Raw genomic sequence first — 18,293 nt, forward strand, 5'->3', positions numbered from 1 at the left:
GCTCCAAACTGGTGTTGAAACCCTATTTTTATTTTTTTAAACGAACTAATCCACGTTGTAATTTATTACTCAAAGTAAAGCTTAATGTGTGGACGCATAGGAAGATTACGCTTGGAATACGCCTTACCATAATATTATAAGAAGGGTTAAAGGTTAAAATGCCAACCTTAAAACATTTAACTAAAAAAAAGAAAAAAAATGCTTCAAAACCCTTAGATGTGACGGTGCTGCTTGCACTCAAGGATTATGGGTAACTGAAATCAAAAGACACACTGCTAGCCTTACCCCACTCTGTAGCCAATAACTTATAAGTGCAACGATCTTAGACTTTAGTTGATTCTGTTCTGGGTTTATTCAGCTTTCCAGTATTTGAAAGGGTAGTAAAATGGGTAATATGTTGATGATCCAGCATTAACAGGATTGAAAGATGGAAGGCCTCTTTTTTGCTTATGATGAACCGTGAGTGAATGTGCCGGGGGGGGGGGGGGGGGGGGGGGAGGTAGAGCTACAAATGAAGAATGCACAGGGTAATGAAGGAAACAATATAAAACAGTGGATATCTGTGCATATTTACAGTTCTGTGCTATGATATATGGCCACAGAACATTGCCGAAGCAAACTCTCTCTCATTCCAAAAAACACTGATGCAGGAAGAAATACACATAAAATTGTATACATGTACATATAAAGCAGCTCTTGCGACTAAACATTTTATTTAAAAGAAAACTTGGTGAGGGATGCAAACGTCAGTCCAGGTGGCAAGTTCATGTCATCGTTTCAGTGCCAAGGGGTCCTTGCATATCATTCCAGCACTGAAAGTTTAAAAACTGCTGGGGAAACAATTGTCCTTGCTTAATACATGTTCAGGTGGTGGAGGAATACAAGTCCTTGGACAGGCCATTCACCTGTTTGTGAACTGACACACATTTCATTAACACAATTAAATGCAGAAGGAAAATGAGAAATGTGTAATCAAACAGGACAACTCACTCCAAGCCAAGAACCTAATTTAAAGCACCACTCAAAAAGTGGTCATAAAAAGCGGTCCCCCCCGCCCCTGCTCCCCGACCCTTCCCAGGCTCTGGAAACGCCAGAGGCGTAACTAACAGTTTATATTAAAGGATTTACACAATGCTCTCTCTGTTGCCTGCAACCAGGACTGCTCGGCGACAGATGGGGCAGGTAGAATTTTCAGACAACCAACGGTCAATACAGTGGACGTGGTACTCGTGAGAACAAGGCAGTTTGCGAAGCTTGTTCCCTTCTGTATATTCTGTTATGCACACGCTACATGTTTTCAGGGCATCATTTTCACCAAAATTTCGGGTGGACAGGTTATCAATTTGCTCTTTGGTGAGTCCCCTTGGCTGATCATCATCATCCTCATTAAGCAAGAAGAACTGAGCCAGACTAAGAAAAGGTAGTGATCCACTTTCTTCAAATGTGACACCCCCTCTGCTATTGCGACCCTCCCTCCTGGCTGCAGATGTTGAAACATTGCTTCCTTCTTCACTTTCCACTGGAGCAACAGGTTCTGGGGGCTCAACAATAGGAGCTGGGGGCTCTGGACTGACAAGGTTTTGTGCTTCACCAGGAACTGCTGCAGGAGGGGACACTGGTGTGGGGTTGTTAGGATCAGTGTCGTTATCATTGTACATGAAGTAGCTGAGTTCCCCAAAGCCAGTCATTATTTGCCTCAGCATTGTCTGGATGGCCACAGATGTGGTCTCACTGAGCCCCGTGTTCAGGATTCTTCTAATTGGAATTCGGATGGTACTTACGTAGGTTCTAACTCCAGCACGTTCAGACCGCGAGAAAGTGCGACGAAACCCTCCTCTCTCACTCTCATATGTGACTGTGTTGTTGGGAGTCTGAGAGCGTGAACGTGTCCGGTTAGCTATGCTGTCCCTCTGCCTGTAGTCACCTGGGCGCACTCGCCTTACCTGCAGATCTAGGACAATTGTAGGAGGTCTCTGACCGGTACCTGTAGTCTCTGCATTACTGGAGGAGTCTGTCTGAGGAGGTTGGGAAGAGCTTCTTGACTCTGGGTTTGACAGATGAACAGTGCTCTGGGTCTGGCTCTGGCTCTGGCTCTGGCTCTGGGTCTGGGTCTGGCTCTGGGTCTGGCTCTGGCTCTGACCTTCAGTCCCAAGAGCTTGTTGTCTGGCTGTAATATGCTGTCTAGTTCTAGAGCTGCCCTCAGTTTCATTTGATGAAGAGCTGTTCTGCATTTGAGAACTAACATGGTGCCTAGTCCTAGAGCTACCCTCTGCCTCTTCCGTACTGGAAGCATCAACAGTCTGTGATGAACTATGCTGAGCCCTTCGAATAGGTGGCTCAACAGCTTGATGCAGAGGGGATCTGCTTCTATCGGTTCTAGCTCGAGTTCTGCGCTGATCGGGACTTCTGCTTCTGGCTCTCCTTTGCCCCCTCTGTACAGGTGCTTCCTCTGTCACCTCTGCTTGTGCCACCCTTGGGGCAACAGGTTCAGGTTCATTCTCATTCTCCCCTTGACTGCTCACTTCCATATCTTCAGCCCCAGGCATCTCAGATGACTGTTCAAGTGAAGGCATACTTGGGTTGCCCGAAGTACGATTCACATTGATTTCCAAACTAAACCTGAAATCACCACTGTTTGGATTTGTTCTGCTCACAGCCCTCCAGGACTGGTTGCCTCTCTGACCACTTCGTGTTGTGTTCCCGGTCTGTCGCACTGAATTTAACCAGTCTATTATGGAATCCCCGTTGGAGGAATCCTCAGCAGGGTCCCCGCTTGCAGAGACTGGATCACCTAAAATAAATGAGATATAATGTAATGATACAGTAAAATATGCTAAAGAAGCAAGACAGCTCATAGTAAAGCCTTAAAGGACATGTAAACTCCACACACAAAAATGTAATCAGTGAACAGCCTCTTTGAAATCTTTCAATACCTTCCACACTGGCTGTCCAGAGGTTAATAGTAAGGCTGCAACATCTTAATCACTTCATTTCCTTCTCCTCTTATAACCCACTTGCCCCCCCCCCCTCAGGAATTTGCTTTGATTTCTGGCGTGCCAGACATGCTCAGTTGTTCTTAGCTTAGATTACTAAACAAACCCCCCAGTCTATCAGCCAGTGAAGAGATGGAATTGCTGGTTCCCATAGAAACTCATCTCTAGCTGTCTGCTTCCATTTTTTTCTCCTAACCTCCTCACCTGAGCTCAGCTTAAACAAAGCAGAACTTGTGTGAGCCTGTGTGAGCCTGTATTCTTGATGAAATGTATGCTGAATAAGGGTCTGTGTGCGTGTATGCTGTTTGCAGATTTAAATTAATCTGATTATATTTCAGAGGAAAAATGGCCATCGGGTGAAAGCTGCTATTTGCTTTAGGAAAATGTGATGGTGCAGGCAAATGGAGGGGATATATGCAGTACAAAAAATGCCATTTGGGTGAGGGAAACGTGCCCAACTGATATACATTGTAGGCAAATGTAGGCTTTACATGTGTGTCTAAGAAAACAATCTTACAAAACTAAAAAGGATAACTTATAATTAGCACTGACGGTGCCTTCTTACATTCTTTATACTTTTCAAAAGATAAAGAGTAGCTTTGTGCCAATAAATACAAACTAATTAAACACTAAAACCAAGAATCCAACGTCAAATAGATGGAGGGTGGTTTTGCTCAAAATACAACTCTCTGAAAACAGAACAATCACAACATATGCACTTTAAAGGACAAGGAAAATCAGATTCACTGGAGGTTGCTATATGTTAGTTAACCCAATCAATTCCCCCCTCTGCTCCGTTAAGAAAAAAGTGCACCAGCCTGGGGCAAAAAAACTAAGAGTGCTGCCATCCTTTCCAAGGTGTCCCTAGCACTGACTTAATCTGGTGCATGCACAGTAGAATATTTTTTTTTACTAGTCTACTGTGCACGTACAAGTCCAAGCAAAGGATGACCTTAAATAGGATAAGATACTGGCAAGGCATTCGGTTAGCTTGTTCACCCATGTTGGTGCATATTTTCTGAAAACGAGCATTTGCCTGGAGAGAAAAAACTTCAAAAATCATTTTGTTCACCCGCAGTGAATTAGCGTTTCCTTGTCTTTTAAAGGGGATCTGAAATTCTACTAAATAATATCAACTGCTTTTCTATCACGTCAAGTAAAATATTACTAAACTGCGCCATTTAGTGGACACTGATATTAAGGCAAGCTTTGCATTATCTCAAAGACTTGTGCCCATACACAGGCTACACAACTATAGACAATGAGTAGAAAGCCATGTAAGGAGGGCAGCAACATTTGGAAATTACAGAATGGAAAGTGAAAGTAAATGCTATGCCTCAGGCACAGAGGTGGGAAAAGCAATATATGATTGACCATTGAGACTTTTTAAATATCAGGTATGGATGTTTTAGTAAAATAGAGTTTGGGTTTCATGTTTAATTTGAAAAGGATTTTTATTATAAAGCCTTTTTTTGTCTGGGTGAAAGGTTCCCTTTAAGGAAAGACAGCTCAGTAAAAGTTGCTCTCCAGTCTTAGCAGTGCTAAAGCGCCCAGTTGTACCTCTTGTTCCTTCTGTACTTGGCTGTGGTGGCCCTTCTTTGATTTGCTGAAGCCTCCTCAACAATTCCTCTTTAGTAATTTCCCCTGTAAAGCACAAGAGAGAAGCAGTTATTCATAAATGCTGTACAGTAAGTTGCATAGCAAAGGAAAATAGTGAATAAGAAAAGCACCGGCAACTACATTAAGAAGACAGTGGCTAACCACCCCCCCTTCTCCTCCACTTTATTTCTTCAACCTCTCCTAACCTCTGGCTCTCTCTTTTCTCTTTGCTGTTCTGCCTTTTTTCCTTTTTGTTTTTTTTCTGTATAAAAGTTTAAAAAGCAATAAAGAAAATGCTTAAAAAAAAAAAAAAAAAGTGGCTAAATAGGAGTTCTGCCACTGCATCCCTACCCCCACCAAGATCCTCCAAGAAAATGGTCAGTGCATAAACCGTGTTGAGAAACTAGATTGGTAATTTCTTTCTACTGCATTTCACCAATATTCACTACTTTTGTTAAAATGTCAATCTCAGTTCCCTAAACTGCCACTCCCAGACCCCATTTAAATGGCTACGGCCCCAGGGATATATCCAGACGATAAAGTACGCTGCTTTGTATTCATGCTGTAATACCTATGGTGTGCAATATGTTCCTCCTATGTATGTTTTTATTTACACACAAGCGAGTAGGTATATTTAACATAAAGAGGCAAAGGACAAAGTAAGAGTTATCAAAACCCATGAAGGCAAATATCTTAAAATAGGTCAAGCACATAAAAGAAATTATAAGACCAATGATTAGGCAGATAAAACCTAAGATGACACAGATGTTATATTTCCACATTTTATTTTACAAATGTTAAAATATTGCACCACTACCAACAGTGCCTGACATTCAGTTTAGCGCTTTTGTGGAGATACAGTAGATACAACACATGGGCAAAAATATTCAGACCCCTGTCCATCCTACATTTATTTCCCAAGGAAAAGTATAAATATACAGTTCTGGGGTGGCTTTTCAATATATATATATATATATATATATACACACATATATACAAAAAGGGCATTTTAAAAAGTGTATAAAAAGCAAGTGTATACATTAAACAGTAAAAAAAAAAAAAAAGGGAACATTTAACTTACCTGGAGTCCCCAATAGGTTGTTATCTCTCATAAGGCGGTAGTCGTCCTCATTCAAGTTGTTTACAAACTGATAAAAAGCTTCCTCCCGATCTAGCCTATCCATCTGGCTCTGGCGCTGGGACTCGGATTGTTCAGTGCTACCTTTTCCGGCGGAATCAGCACTCTCCATGATGATGAATTGATACTTTAATGATGTTGTCTAAAGAGGAAAAATGCCTCATGTTATTAAGTCCACTTAACAAAAGCTAATTCAAAATTATTAATGCTCATTAAAAGTTACCTATAGGTCATGTTGATTTTTATTGGGCGCCACTGAAGGTTCCCGAGCAAAATCTACGTTCAGGGTTGAATCGCCAGGTGGAGGTAGAATTTTTATTGTTTCTACCTCCATATCTGACGATTCAGCCCTGAACGTCAGTGGAGGGCCACACAGAAGATCGAAATTGCTACGTGTATGGCCACCTTAAATCTAAGCCTACTTAACCGTCAGTATGGACGTCAAGGAGTATCTATGAGTGTTAATATGCATACGCCCGATTATCATAACTGGCCTTCAGGCTGAGCCCCACAAAGTGCAACCCCCTCCCCATTTCCATCATCCATTGCAACCAGAGCCTTCGTTCTTAAAGAATGGGCCAATTGTAAACTACTTAAAGTTTTTGTACAAGAATTACTGAAGCCATTACAGGATACAGGATACCTCATACTGATAATATATCAATAGTGATCTTACTCTGGGGCTTCACCCTGCATAAAGTAGGATTTCACTATGGCTGTTTGCCTATCACCACACAGGGTGACAGGCAAATGATGGATCTTTGCCCAATCAGGCCACATAGGTTCATAATCAGGGTGTAAGCAATCCCGTCAGCAAAGGCCACACCAATGACTAAAAAGGCCCAAATCCAATGGTATTTTTAAAACTGCCTTATAGTTTATCTGGATAATTTGTTGAAATGCATTTGTTCGGGCCCATAGATGGGCAGTTTTACACAATGCCCTTGAACTTCACTACAACACAACTTTTTGAAACTGCCAATGCTCTTGCAATAAATCTAAACGGAAATACAGAATAATAGTTTAAAGGAACAGTATCACCAAATATTTTAATACTTAATTCCCCCCAAAACTGTCCAAAGGAATAGAAATACAAATTTAAGCTGCAGATGCTGAAAAAAGCTTAGGTGCTTTAGGTCAGCGTGTGAAGCTGACTTTCGGTTTAGTACACAAAGGTATTCAAGCTGCAGTCTTCTTTTCGCTTTTTTCCTATGGGGCACTTTTTAAGATCTGCAGCTTGACTTTGATTTGCAAAATGCCCCATAGGAAAAAGGCGAAAAGGAGACTGCTGCTTGAATTTGATTTTCAAACTCCAAGGAGAAGTAAACCTTACCTACCATAGCTGTTTTGGGAGGAATTAAGTACTAACAAATACTTCTTGGCCTTATGGGCTGAGAGTAAAAACAGAGTGACAAAATAGAGCTCAAATCTGTAGCTTAAATATTCTTTTGTGTGTTTCCTGACACACCTACAATGACAATACTGGAACAATATTATGATGCTCTCATAGTTGGAAACCCACCCACAGGTGCATGCCCAACAACCTGCCATTAGTGAAATATTCCGGCAGGTTTCGCTACAAAAAATGCCCATAAACTCCAATGGCTGTAAAAAAAAAAATAAAAAAAATTGTAGCCTATTGACTGAATTTTTGCCATTTCATCCATCACCATTCTGCCATTCTTAAATTTTACAAGAAAATATTTCCAACAGCATCAGTTAGAAGTACAATATTCAGCAGATGACAACATAGCCCACTTCTGCATTGCGAGTGAAGCAGCTAAATGCTACACCGCACAATAAGCGAGTGTTGCTCAAGCACGTTACAGCACAACAATTCTACCTTTATGTCTCTTTCTAGGAAATAAAACATAACTACAGCACAGACCAAAATGGAACCAAGTCAGGTTTCAGGCTTAAGAGCAAAAGAGGGAAGGAATGTACTATAGAGCTACTTTCACTCAAAAGAAACCCTATTACATTTTCCAAGAAAACGCCGATTCATTTACCCATGTGGGTCTAATTCTGCCGTCACATGCCTAAAAAACGACAAACGCAACATTCCTGCTAAACGGAAAATACTGACATCGAACAGGATCACATATTTGGGAAACAGAAGTCTGCAAGGAGGATATGAAATTTGTTGCAATGTGGAAGGTTTATTAATCCATCCCTACCGTATCAATATTCCAGATCCATACATCAAAGCTAAAGGTCACAACAAGCAACTGTGTCAGGGTAAACATAGAAAATGTAACCCAAAAACATACAGGAAGATTGATTAGCTACTGGCCAGGGAGTGTGTATGAATGCATAAGGACCTTACATTGCAGTCTTTATTAGAGCAACAAATAAGAATGATAAATCATCACTGCAGAGTATGTTGTCAATATTTAAAGCATAATAATGCCTAATACAGACAGAGTGAGAGCCGGGATGAACAAGTCATGGAACTTTGGGGTGCCAGGTAATATCCTCAAATTTTACAGCAGGAGTATTAAAATTCCCATGTTTCAGTGAATCATGTGACAAAATACATCACATATTTGGGTACGGGGGCATTATTGATGTTGCTATGGATATGGTCATGATTTTTATGGTGTACTTTCTAAATTACACTGTTTATATAGCAAATAATTCACTTTACCATTTAAAATTTTATTTTCGAACCAACAAACGTATTTTTTTAGTTGTAATATTGGTGTGTAGGCATCATCTCAGTGCATTGAGCCGGCACTACACATTAGAATTGCTTTCATGTAACCTATTGTTTCTGCTACTCCCATGTAACTGAAGGAGTCCAAAGCCGGACTTGGATTTCTCAAGGTGGCCATACACGGTAAGATCCGCTGGCTTGGCGAGGTAAGCAAATGAGCGGATCTTCTCCTGATATCCCCACCTACGGGTGTGCAATATTGGGCTAATTTAGTATTTTGGCCCTGGGGCCGAATTAGAACGGCGTCGTTGGTTCAGGGACTGCATCAACGAGATGATGCGGTCCCCAATCCAACAGAAAAATAAAACCTGCCCGATCAAGATCTGGACAATTTCAGGCCAGATGTGGGCAGGTCTGTCATTCCTGCCCCTACAAGCTGCTGAATCAGACAAAAGGACCGATATTGGCAGCTAGAATCGTCCCATGTATGACCACCTTTACTATTGAGCAATATTCTGATATCTACTGGGAGCTGCTATCTTGCTTCCTTCCCATTGTTCTGCTGATTGGCTGGGGGGGGGGGGGCGGAGGGGGTGATATCACTCCAAGTTACAATGCAGCAGTAAAGTGTGACTGAAGTTATCAGAGCACAGGTCACATGGCTGTGGCACCCTGGGGAATTAAGAATATGGCTAGCCCCATGTGACATTTCAAAATTAAAATATAAAAAAATCTGTTTGCACTTTTGAAAAACAGATTTCAATGCAGGATTCTGTGTGGGGAAGCTCTATTAACTGATGTGTTTTGGAAAAAAAAAAAAAAAAACAAGTTGTCCCCATGACAGTATTCCCTTAAGGCTTGCTTTCAATAGAATCAGGGGCCTAGCCCAAAACATGGAAGACATCCCTAATAATTACTCCTCCTCCACCAAGCGTTACCATCAGTAGTATGCATTCAGGATGGTTGTGTTATCTAGGTATCTGCCTGATAGTTCTCTCAGACAGTTGGAGAAATGCCATTTATCACTTGAGGACAACAATGTGCTGGCATTGAGTCTGGAGACAGTTTGGGACTTGCAAACTAAGGATATTCATTTAGAGTGTCTGGATACTTTTGGGCATATATAGTGTGAGTAAATTATACTTAATATATATGTCGATACCATGATCTATATGTATATATGGTATCATGTACAGTGTATACTCAGCTCTGGTGCTTAATTAAATTCAGTCAAAGAGATTGTGAAATTATAGCAATGTTTCTGGGGGTAACAAACGCTGACTCATCTTCACAAGTCAACTTTGTGGCAGATTAAAATGAGTTCATCACCAGAAGTGTGTGTGAGCCATTCCTACCAACTAGGATTTGTGCATGGACCAATGGATATAAATTTGGTTTGAGCAAATGTGGAGCCAGATATGACTGCAGCAGTTATTTCCAATTCATATGAAACAGATCAATGCCGGAGCTCAGGCAGAACACTGTGCTCAGTAGAAACATTACGAGGTAAGTATAAAGTAAGGTAAGTATATTTTTGTAAAATATGACAAAAAATGGTGCGCTAAATGTAATATACCCAGTGTATATATTAGTTCCGTACATTCATTAAAAAAATAATTCCACTACTTCTTGATTATATTTCCTTCTATGTTTTTTTTGCTACTCTGAAATCAACTTACACATTACAAAAACTCCTTAGACCAGGAACAATTTAAACTCCAGAACTAGGAGGTAAAAGTGCACAATCATCCTTATACATCATAGCATGTCACTATTGGCTATGATCACTGTTCTACTCATACACAGCATCACTTCCTGGATTCCACAACTGCCTTTAGTAAACATCACAAACCACTTGTCTCCCTGCCTTACATAACTCATCATTGGTTGCTAAGGAAGCACACTCCTGTAACCTTTCATAATATGATAACTAAGAGGGCAGTGAGTAGTATTCTGCCAATCTGTAAGAGCAAGCAGGAAGCTCATATTTAAATAAATGAAGGAGAACCGGAAATATAAATCTAACTATACTATTCCCAACACCCTGAACATGTACAGAGATAACACCAGGTGCTCAATGCATAAGATCAAAACATAAAAGAAAATGTCAACATTATGAGTGATTCCCAAAAAGTAATAAGGCAGTATTAGCTCTGACCCATCTGTGCAAAGAACCAAAAACTGGATCATTCTGAAAGGTTCCAGCTGGATTTGAATCTCTACAAAAGGAAATGCTGGAACACTTGCTGAAATAGGCCCAACGGATGAACTGTAGCTGAATCACAGGGCTGTTACTGAGAGCCAGCAAGCCAACAATACCACCCTTTGACATGGGCAAACAGAGAAGCCATCTCTTTCGGGCAAGCTTGCTTGCATGCAGGCTTATTACTTTTCCATCACAAGTGGGTTTTTTTTTTCTAAAGAGCACCTGAACTGCTAAATGTTCTTAATGTAGTAACCGCTAAGCACTGGGGATATGATACCTTAATCTTAGCTAAGTGTATCTACAGCAGGTAGGTGCCCAAATAATGGTACACCCACAGGTTTACTGTGTTTGTAAAACAGGTATGGCATCCATTATTCGGAAACCAATTATCCCAAAAAGTTCTGAATTACAGTAAGGCAATCTTCCATAGACTCCATTTTAATCAAGTAATTCAAATGTTTAAAAATGATTTCCTTTATCTCTATAAAACCTAAAATAGTACCTTGTACTTGATCCCAACTAAAATATAATTAATCCTTACTGGTGGCAAAACAATCCTATTGGGTCAATAATGTTTGAATTTTTTTTTTTTCTAATTAGACTAAAGGCAGTGATCCCCAAACCAATGGCTCAGGGGCAACACGTTGCTCAACAAGCCTTGGATGTTGTTCCCAGTGGACTTAAAGGAGGTGTTTATTTTTAAGTTCCTGGCCTGGAGGCAAGTTTTGGTTGCATAAAAACCAGATGTGTTGCCAGAGTCTTGTGTAGCCAATCACAGCCCTTATTTGGCAACCCCAAAAAAATGTTCATGCTTGTGTTGCTCCCCAACTCTTTTTAAATTTGAATGTGGCTCATGGGTAAAAAAGGTTGGGGATCCCTGACTCAAAGGAACAGTAACACCAAAAAATGAAAGGGTTTTAAAGTAGTTGAAATATAACATACTGTTGCCCTGCAATGGTAAAACTCGGGTGTTTGCTTCAGGAACACTACTATAGTTTATATAAATAAGCTGCTGTGTAGCCATGGGGGCAGCCATTCACGCTGGAAAAAAGGAGAAAAGGCACAGGTTACATAGCAAATAACAGATAAGACACCATTGTATTCTACTGGGTTTATCTGTTAGCTGCTATATAACCTGTGCCTTTTCTTCTTTTGAATGGCTGCCCCCATGGCTACACACCAGGGTTTATATAAACTCTAGTAATGTTTCGGAAGCAAACATACAATTTTTACCAGTGCAGGGCAGCAATACATTACAGTTTAATTTCTTTAAAATATATACATTTTTTGGTGTTACTTTAAGGTATGGAGGTCCCTTATCTGTAACACACCAGGTCTCGAGCATTCTGGATAAAATCTCATACCTGTACCATACCTACTGTACCTGGTTGGCCTCCCCAAAAGATACACCATAACATCTGACATCCCTTCTTTAAGTGAACACCTAGTGCATATCGCAGTGTATTATTAAATGTGGTGTTATCATACTCCTAAGAAGTTTACAGACTGTGTGTATGTGAATGATTACTTCCAGTCCCAGCAGAGCTTACAATCTAAGGTTCCCATAGCATTTACACATGGTTGGTATTATCAGGAGCCAATTAACTTGCATGTGGTCAAGTGAGTGTGTGGCAGGAAACCCAAGTACCCAGAGGAAACCCACTCAAACATGGGGAAAACATACAAACTCCATGCCCTGGCTAAAATGAATCATAAGCCCCCCTGCACTGGAAGGCAGCAGTACTATCCATTGTATATACCAGTTTATACAAGCACAAGGACTTTAGAATGTATATATGAACAGAGGCAAACTGGCTCCAGGGCAATCACACATAGTTAGCAATCAGCATAGAGCTTTGACCAGTGTACAACTTAGGAACTGAAAACCATATGGGCAGCAGGATGAAGCAGTGGGTAGCATTACTGACTTGCTGGGGCCCTGAATTAGATTTTGTATGTTCAAACCATGTGAGCGTAGGCTACTTCTCGGTACTGCGAGTTCCTCACTCAGTCCAAAAGTAGGTTATAGCTTCCTGCTGATTTAATAAAAAATAAATAAAAATAAAAACACAAGAAAAAGACCACAGTGTGTGAATGGGTTAGGGCCTTATACCTTAAGCTCCAGTGGGACAGGTAATGAAGAACAATCTGTATAAAGCCTGCAGAATGTCACCACTAATATATATATATATATATATATATATATATATATATATATATATATATACTTGGTTACTTTGGCTTTATGTACTGGTATCCCCACTATGAGGAGAACATGGGTTAGTAACAATGCTTGGGAAGTACATAAAGAGACCATGGCCTAATTATTACTGTACTGCTCTGTAACCTGTATCTTCCATCTCTTTCAGGAGACCTATAATAACATTCTCACATCCGCATTGCTGGAAGGATCATCCCTAGCCAGTAACATGTCAACACTATTATTGTCAAGCACGGTGATGTCGCAGATTCCTTCCCTGACCACAAGCAATATGGCAGCTCCAGCTGACAGGGATAATACATACAGGTAGCAATGGGACGCTCCGTACAAGCTGAGCTCTGGGCCCATAGCGCCATGCTGTATTCCCAGGGGCAGTGCTGCCCTTCCCTTGATGCCATGGGATAAAGAAGCAGGAGAGAGGGCTGTGTAGGCGAATCAGCACTTATGGAACATCCCCATGCCCAACAAATGGGGAGACTCGCAGCTGGACCACGGCAGGAAGATCGCAGGTTGTACATGGCTGCCCGAGGGGACGGACTAGTAGGTCCGTATGTGAGTGCTGGGGCTCCCTGTTATATCGCCAGGCCAAATACCTACAGCAACACACAGGGAAATCGCACAGCACGGTGACATGACAGATTGCTGCGGCCTTCTCACAGGAGCGCAACCCCGGACTCTAGTACTCTTCCTTTACGCACTTTGCTCCCAACAGCCATGGAGCGCCCTCCTGCCCACACTCCCTACAGCCGCACTGACTCCACATGAATCCCGCTTCGCTACCGCAAGTGCCCACATACCGCAGGGAGAGGCCGCTCGCTCCGGTCTCCGCTAGATTCCGGCTTCCTCCGCCCAGACCTTTCCTTACTCCGCCATTTTCTTCATTGTTACGATGGCAGCCCGGAAGTGAGAAGGCGGAGGGGCGGGGCCTACTCAGGGGGACAGGAGGGGGTAGTTCCATAACTAGATTAACGTGCGCAGCGCGTTGACGTCAACGTATGACGCTGCCGCCTGCAGCCATCTTGAGGCGAGAGTCTGAGATGGATGTGCCTGGTTTTGGTTCGTGAAAGGGCTTCTGTAGTTCCAAGTGGAGGAATACAGTTTCCTACTAACTCAGGCTACGACGTGGCTGCTGGGGGAAAGCTGGCGTTTCACAAGTAGTCGTTAGAGAGCTTTTCATTGGTTACAGGAACGTTGTTTTGACAATAAAAGTCTGTAAAGACGCAGGTAAATAATAAATGGTTCAATGAAGAAATTCCTGTAGTCGCAACATTTTTGGATTCATGGCCCTATGATATTTGTGAAGGAAAGTTGCGCTATCTTGTACCTCCTGTGCCTCCCCATCTCACCATAGGGTGTGATTGTGCGTGGGGGACGTAGCAAACCAATGGCATCGCCAGAGACCTATCTCCTCTGCCCCTGTTGGAAAGAACTCATTTAGTAGGAAAGTTATTTTAGTGATGCTGTATGTTTATTTACAAGGTAAAAGCTCAACCTAACAAACTGAACTAATGATCTTTCCGCCTAAGCCTGGTCCTCCCCCCCCCTTTTCTATCTCTATTGATGGCACCCTCATCAACCCTGTCGATTTGGCTCGTTGTTTGGGGGTGATCTTTGACTCCAGTCTCTCCTTCTCTGACCATACTAACACCACTGTCAAAACCTGTCACTTTTTCTTACGCAATATTGCCAAAATCCATCCCTTTCTACTGTAACAGCTAGGCTGCTCATGCACGCGCTCATCCTATCCCGACTTGACTACTGTAACCTGCTGCTAACCGGCCTCCCTAACTCCCATCTTTCCCCCCAACAGTCTATATTAAACACCACTGCCAGAATTCTCCTCCTCTCATCCAGGAGAGTTCAGGCCCTTCCCCTGCTAAAGGCCTTATCATGGCTTCCTATCAAACAAAGAATAGTTTACAAACTCCTTCTCTTAACCTTCAAAGCCCTCCATTCCTCTGCTCCTCACTACATCTCTTCCCTTGTGTCTCCGTACATTCCTGGCCGACTCCTTCGTTCCTCGCAGAGCAACCGTTTTGTTGCGCCCCCCACTACTACTGCTGTTTCCCGCCTTAAACCCTTCTGCCTTGCTGCCCCTTACATTTGGAATGCCCTCCCTGATTTCCTCCGGAGAGAATCCTCCCTCAGTCTTTTTAAAACTAAACTTAAAGACTACCTTTTGGAGCACTCACCCAGCACCTGATCTGGGAACTGGCACTTATATTTTAGTGTCACCCACTGTGACCTACAGCACTTATATTTGCCTATTTGTGTCTGTAAGTTACCCTCTCATATAGAGTGTAAGCTCTATGGGGCAGGGACCTCCTTCCTCTTGTGTCCTTGACTCTTAACTTATTGCTGCTGTATTTATCTGTATTTATTATTATACTTTGAATTTATCTATTATCTTATTAACCCCTTGTTTGTATTAATGTATTCTACTGTACAGCGCTGCGTACATAAGTAGCGCTTTATAAATAAAGATATACATACATACATACAAAAGCTGTGTAACATTGGTGCACATTACAGGTGCTTCTGTCTCTGATGCGTTGGAGTCGGCTGGCCCATCCATGCCTTCACTTTTCACAAGGAGAGACAACGTGGGACAGATATTAAGATTGCATTACCAAATGTCACGTACATAGCTGCACGGTTCCTAGAGATGATAGATATATATATAATGTACTATTGTAGAGGTTTAGGGTGCAGGGTTGGGGCAAACCTAAAACTGCAGGAATGTGTATTTATATGTTATGGGAAGGCTAAAGATGGGCCATACACAGACTGATCTAAAGTGAATGTGAGACTTGGTGGATTCTCTGTTGGCCTAAAATCTAACCCCCTATAAATGAACGCTCAACTAAGTTGAGCCTGAGTTCATTTCTCAAGGTACAAATTAGTTAGTGAATGAATAAATCTAATAATATATTACTGGCTTTAGGGACACTGAATTAATGCTAACACGTACCAAATAATTACCAGAGGTCCGGGTGTATAAACCCCGAACCTATCGCTCAAAAAATCCAACCTAAAGAAATGTATGTGCTCACCATTGTCCAAGAGTGGCCCGGGTGCTCAAAGCCCCGAACCCGTAGCTGGAGGGAGAAAACACCAGTTTTGAAAGAAGCATCGAACACACCGGACGAAAAGAGTGCTAAAACCCGGTCTTTATTTCTTCATTTTAAAAAGCAAGGTGCCAGACACGTTTCGTGCGTTAGAGCACTTAATCATAAAATCTAACCCCCCCCCCCCCCCCCCCCCCACAACTACCTTTTGCGGTTCCCACTGACTTCCAGAGAAATTGTGCAGACGGGAATACTTTTTTTCACCCTAAAATGTTTTAAGATGTAAAAGTATTCATGGATGCACTTCCTTTAGGGGTTCTCCATCTGTTTGTGAAGGTGTATTCGTTTTATAGAGAGAGGCAGTGAGTACCGATGGCAGATGTTCAGGCCCTTGCACTATAACAGTGGCACTGATACACAGCATTGGTTTCCCAGCTATGCAGTCTCACGAGGGTGCTGTAACTGACTGAAAGGAACAAAACAATGACAAAAGAAAAAATAAGTGCAAAAAGCAGCAACATGCAACAGATCGGGTGCACTTGCCCCAGGCCCTGTGTTTATGTTCAAAATCTCTTGACTAGAACAAGGGGTCCTTATTCACAAAAAGTAAGAAACGATTCACTTACTGGACTAACCAGTTATAAACACTAACAGTTGCAGTCCTGGAGTGCGCTGTTGCAATACTTGTTGCTTGAGATGGCAACCCCACAACAATTTCCATACCAAATCAGTTTTAGTTGCAAAAACAGTGATAGAAATGAACTAGTTCTGAAGCCCTAGGTAATCCAAAAGATTTGCAACCCAATACATTTACCTACTGTATTATATTCTAACTTTTCTCTTCAGTATGCCACTCTTGTCCCCTACCTACACATTATAATGCAATTCTTTTTCAAGGTGCATACCCCCCTTAAATCGGCAAGCTTGGGCTTCAGTTTGGGGGAGAAATACCAGCTGTGCCAGGGGCCTGTACATGAGCTTTAAATCAGTGTGTCAGCACATGTCTCATTCTTAGTGGTTGAGACCATTCACATCAGCTCACCCAGTAGCAGAAGCGCTGCATTGCCACTGAACACTTTTAAAACCTTCACAAGGACGTCCTAGGACAGAGAGCAGACTGGGCACTAGCTTGGAAATTAAAGGGAGCAGGAGCTGTCGGTCCCACAAAACAGCACCCAAGACTTCTGCTAATCTGTAATTCCAGACATAGTAAATGCAAACTTCATCTATAATTTAACTCAGTGTTTTCAACTTTGCAAATAAAGATGATTTAAACCAAGACTGTGTGCTCAGTTGTGGGTTAATGAATAAAAGTGTGTCATTACTTGGATGTAATATAAGCTGTAATTGTCTGTTACTCTAATGTAACTCAGTGAATTGGGAAGAGGCAAAATACATAATATATAATTCTAGTGTAAATTAAACAGCCACCATGGCTGGAACTACCAAAACAGTGGGGGACACATACCTCTTCTCTTAGAGGAGTAGAGGGGAAGGATAAAAAAAAAAAAAAGCAAGCAGTTGCCATTGGAGGGCAGTGTTGCAGGGAGTAGTGGATAAAGCCAAGGGTTTGCCTTAGATGCCCATCTGTGATATAATCGTATGAAAGGTGGTTTTGTACGATTTTCATCCAACTTTCGGACCGTGTGTGGACGTGTCCTGATAATTGTTGTACCATGGCGATTTATTCTATTGGACAGGTTAGAAAATCTCTGTCGGATGACGATAAAATCTGTGCATATACAGTATTCTGTATCGGACGATACCTTGGGCGACATGACCTTATGACTGTACGTAAGTCTGTTCTGGGGTAAACGGTTACCTACGTCACTACTGTTTCCGTAGTTCCTTTGAGTTTGTAGTCAGAAAATCGCTCGATTTGTTTGTTTTTTTTCCAACTTTAATAATGCTATTTAGATCTGACTGTTTATTTGAGATCATTGCATTTAAACATTTGATCGAAATCCGGACGTTCGTCGGACCAAGACTGAAATCTGCCGCGTATGGCCACCTTTAGCCAGGCTCTGCCAAACACTACTGACTACAGTGTCAATACATAAGTTGCAGATTTCCACTCATCCTATGAATCTGAAAATACACAAAAATGTGTGAGTGGCGGTACCCTTGTAACCACTGTGGCCAGAACATTCCCTATGCGCAGACAGGCAAGAGGCATTTTGATGGTCTGTATTTCCATTTCTTGGTTTTATTCATCTCTTCAATGAGACTGACTGGAAACTTGCTTTGATTGTACTTTGCCCATATCTTTTATGATTTGGTTTAGCAGTATTTAGCACTAGATAAGGTTGCCACCTGGCTAGTAAATCGATGCCATTGAAAACTATAAGAAGGCTGGCAGGGTTGGACTGGGCAGGGGGGATACGCTGTATGAACAGCAAAGGTCATATGTTT

At 41.9% G+C, this 18,293-nt stretch overlaps 1 protein-coding gene across 1 annotated transcript; it reads right to left on the reverse strand.

Moving 5' to 3' along the window:
- Positions 1-673: 673 nt before the first annotated feature.
- Positions 674-13,661, reverse strand: rlim (ring finger protein, LIM domain interacting). The gene is given in 4 exon segments (NM_001016091.2): positions 674-2,791; positions 4,554-4,637; positions 5,674-5,872; positions 13,611-13,661. Coding segments are annotated over 3 exon segments (1,920 nt in total). The 5' UTR covers positions 5,843-5,872; positions 13,611-13,661; the 3' UTR covers positions 674-1,124.
- Between the last annotated feature and the right edge of the window lie 4,632 nt (positions 13,662-18,293).

The sequence above is a fragment of the Xenopus tropicalis genome, chromosome 8, assembly GCF_000004195.4.
Source record: "Xenopus tropicalis strain Nigerian chromosome 8, UCB_Xtro_10.0, whole genome shotgun sequence".
NCBI classification, from domain to species: domain Eukaryota; kingdom Metazoa; phylum Chordata; class Amphibia; order Anura; family Pipidae; genus Xenopus; species Xenopus tropicalis.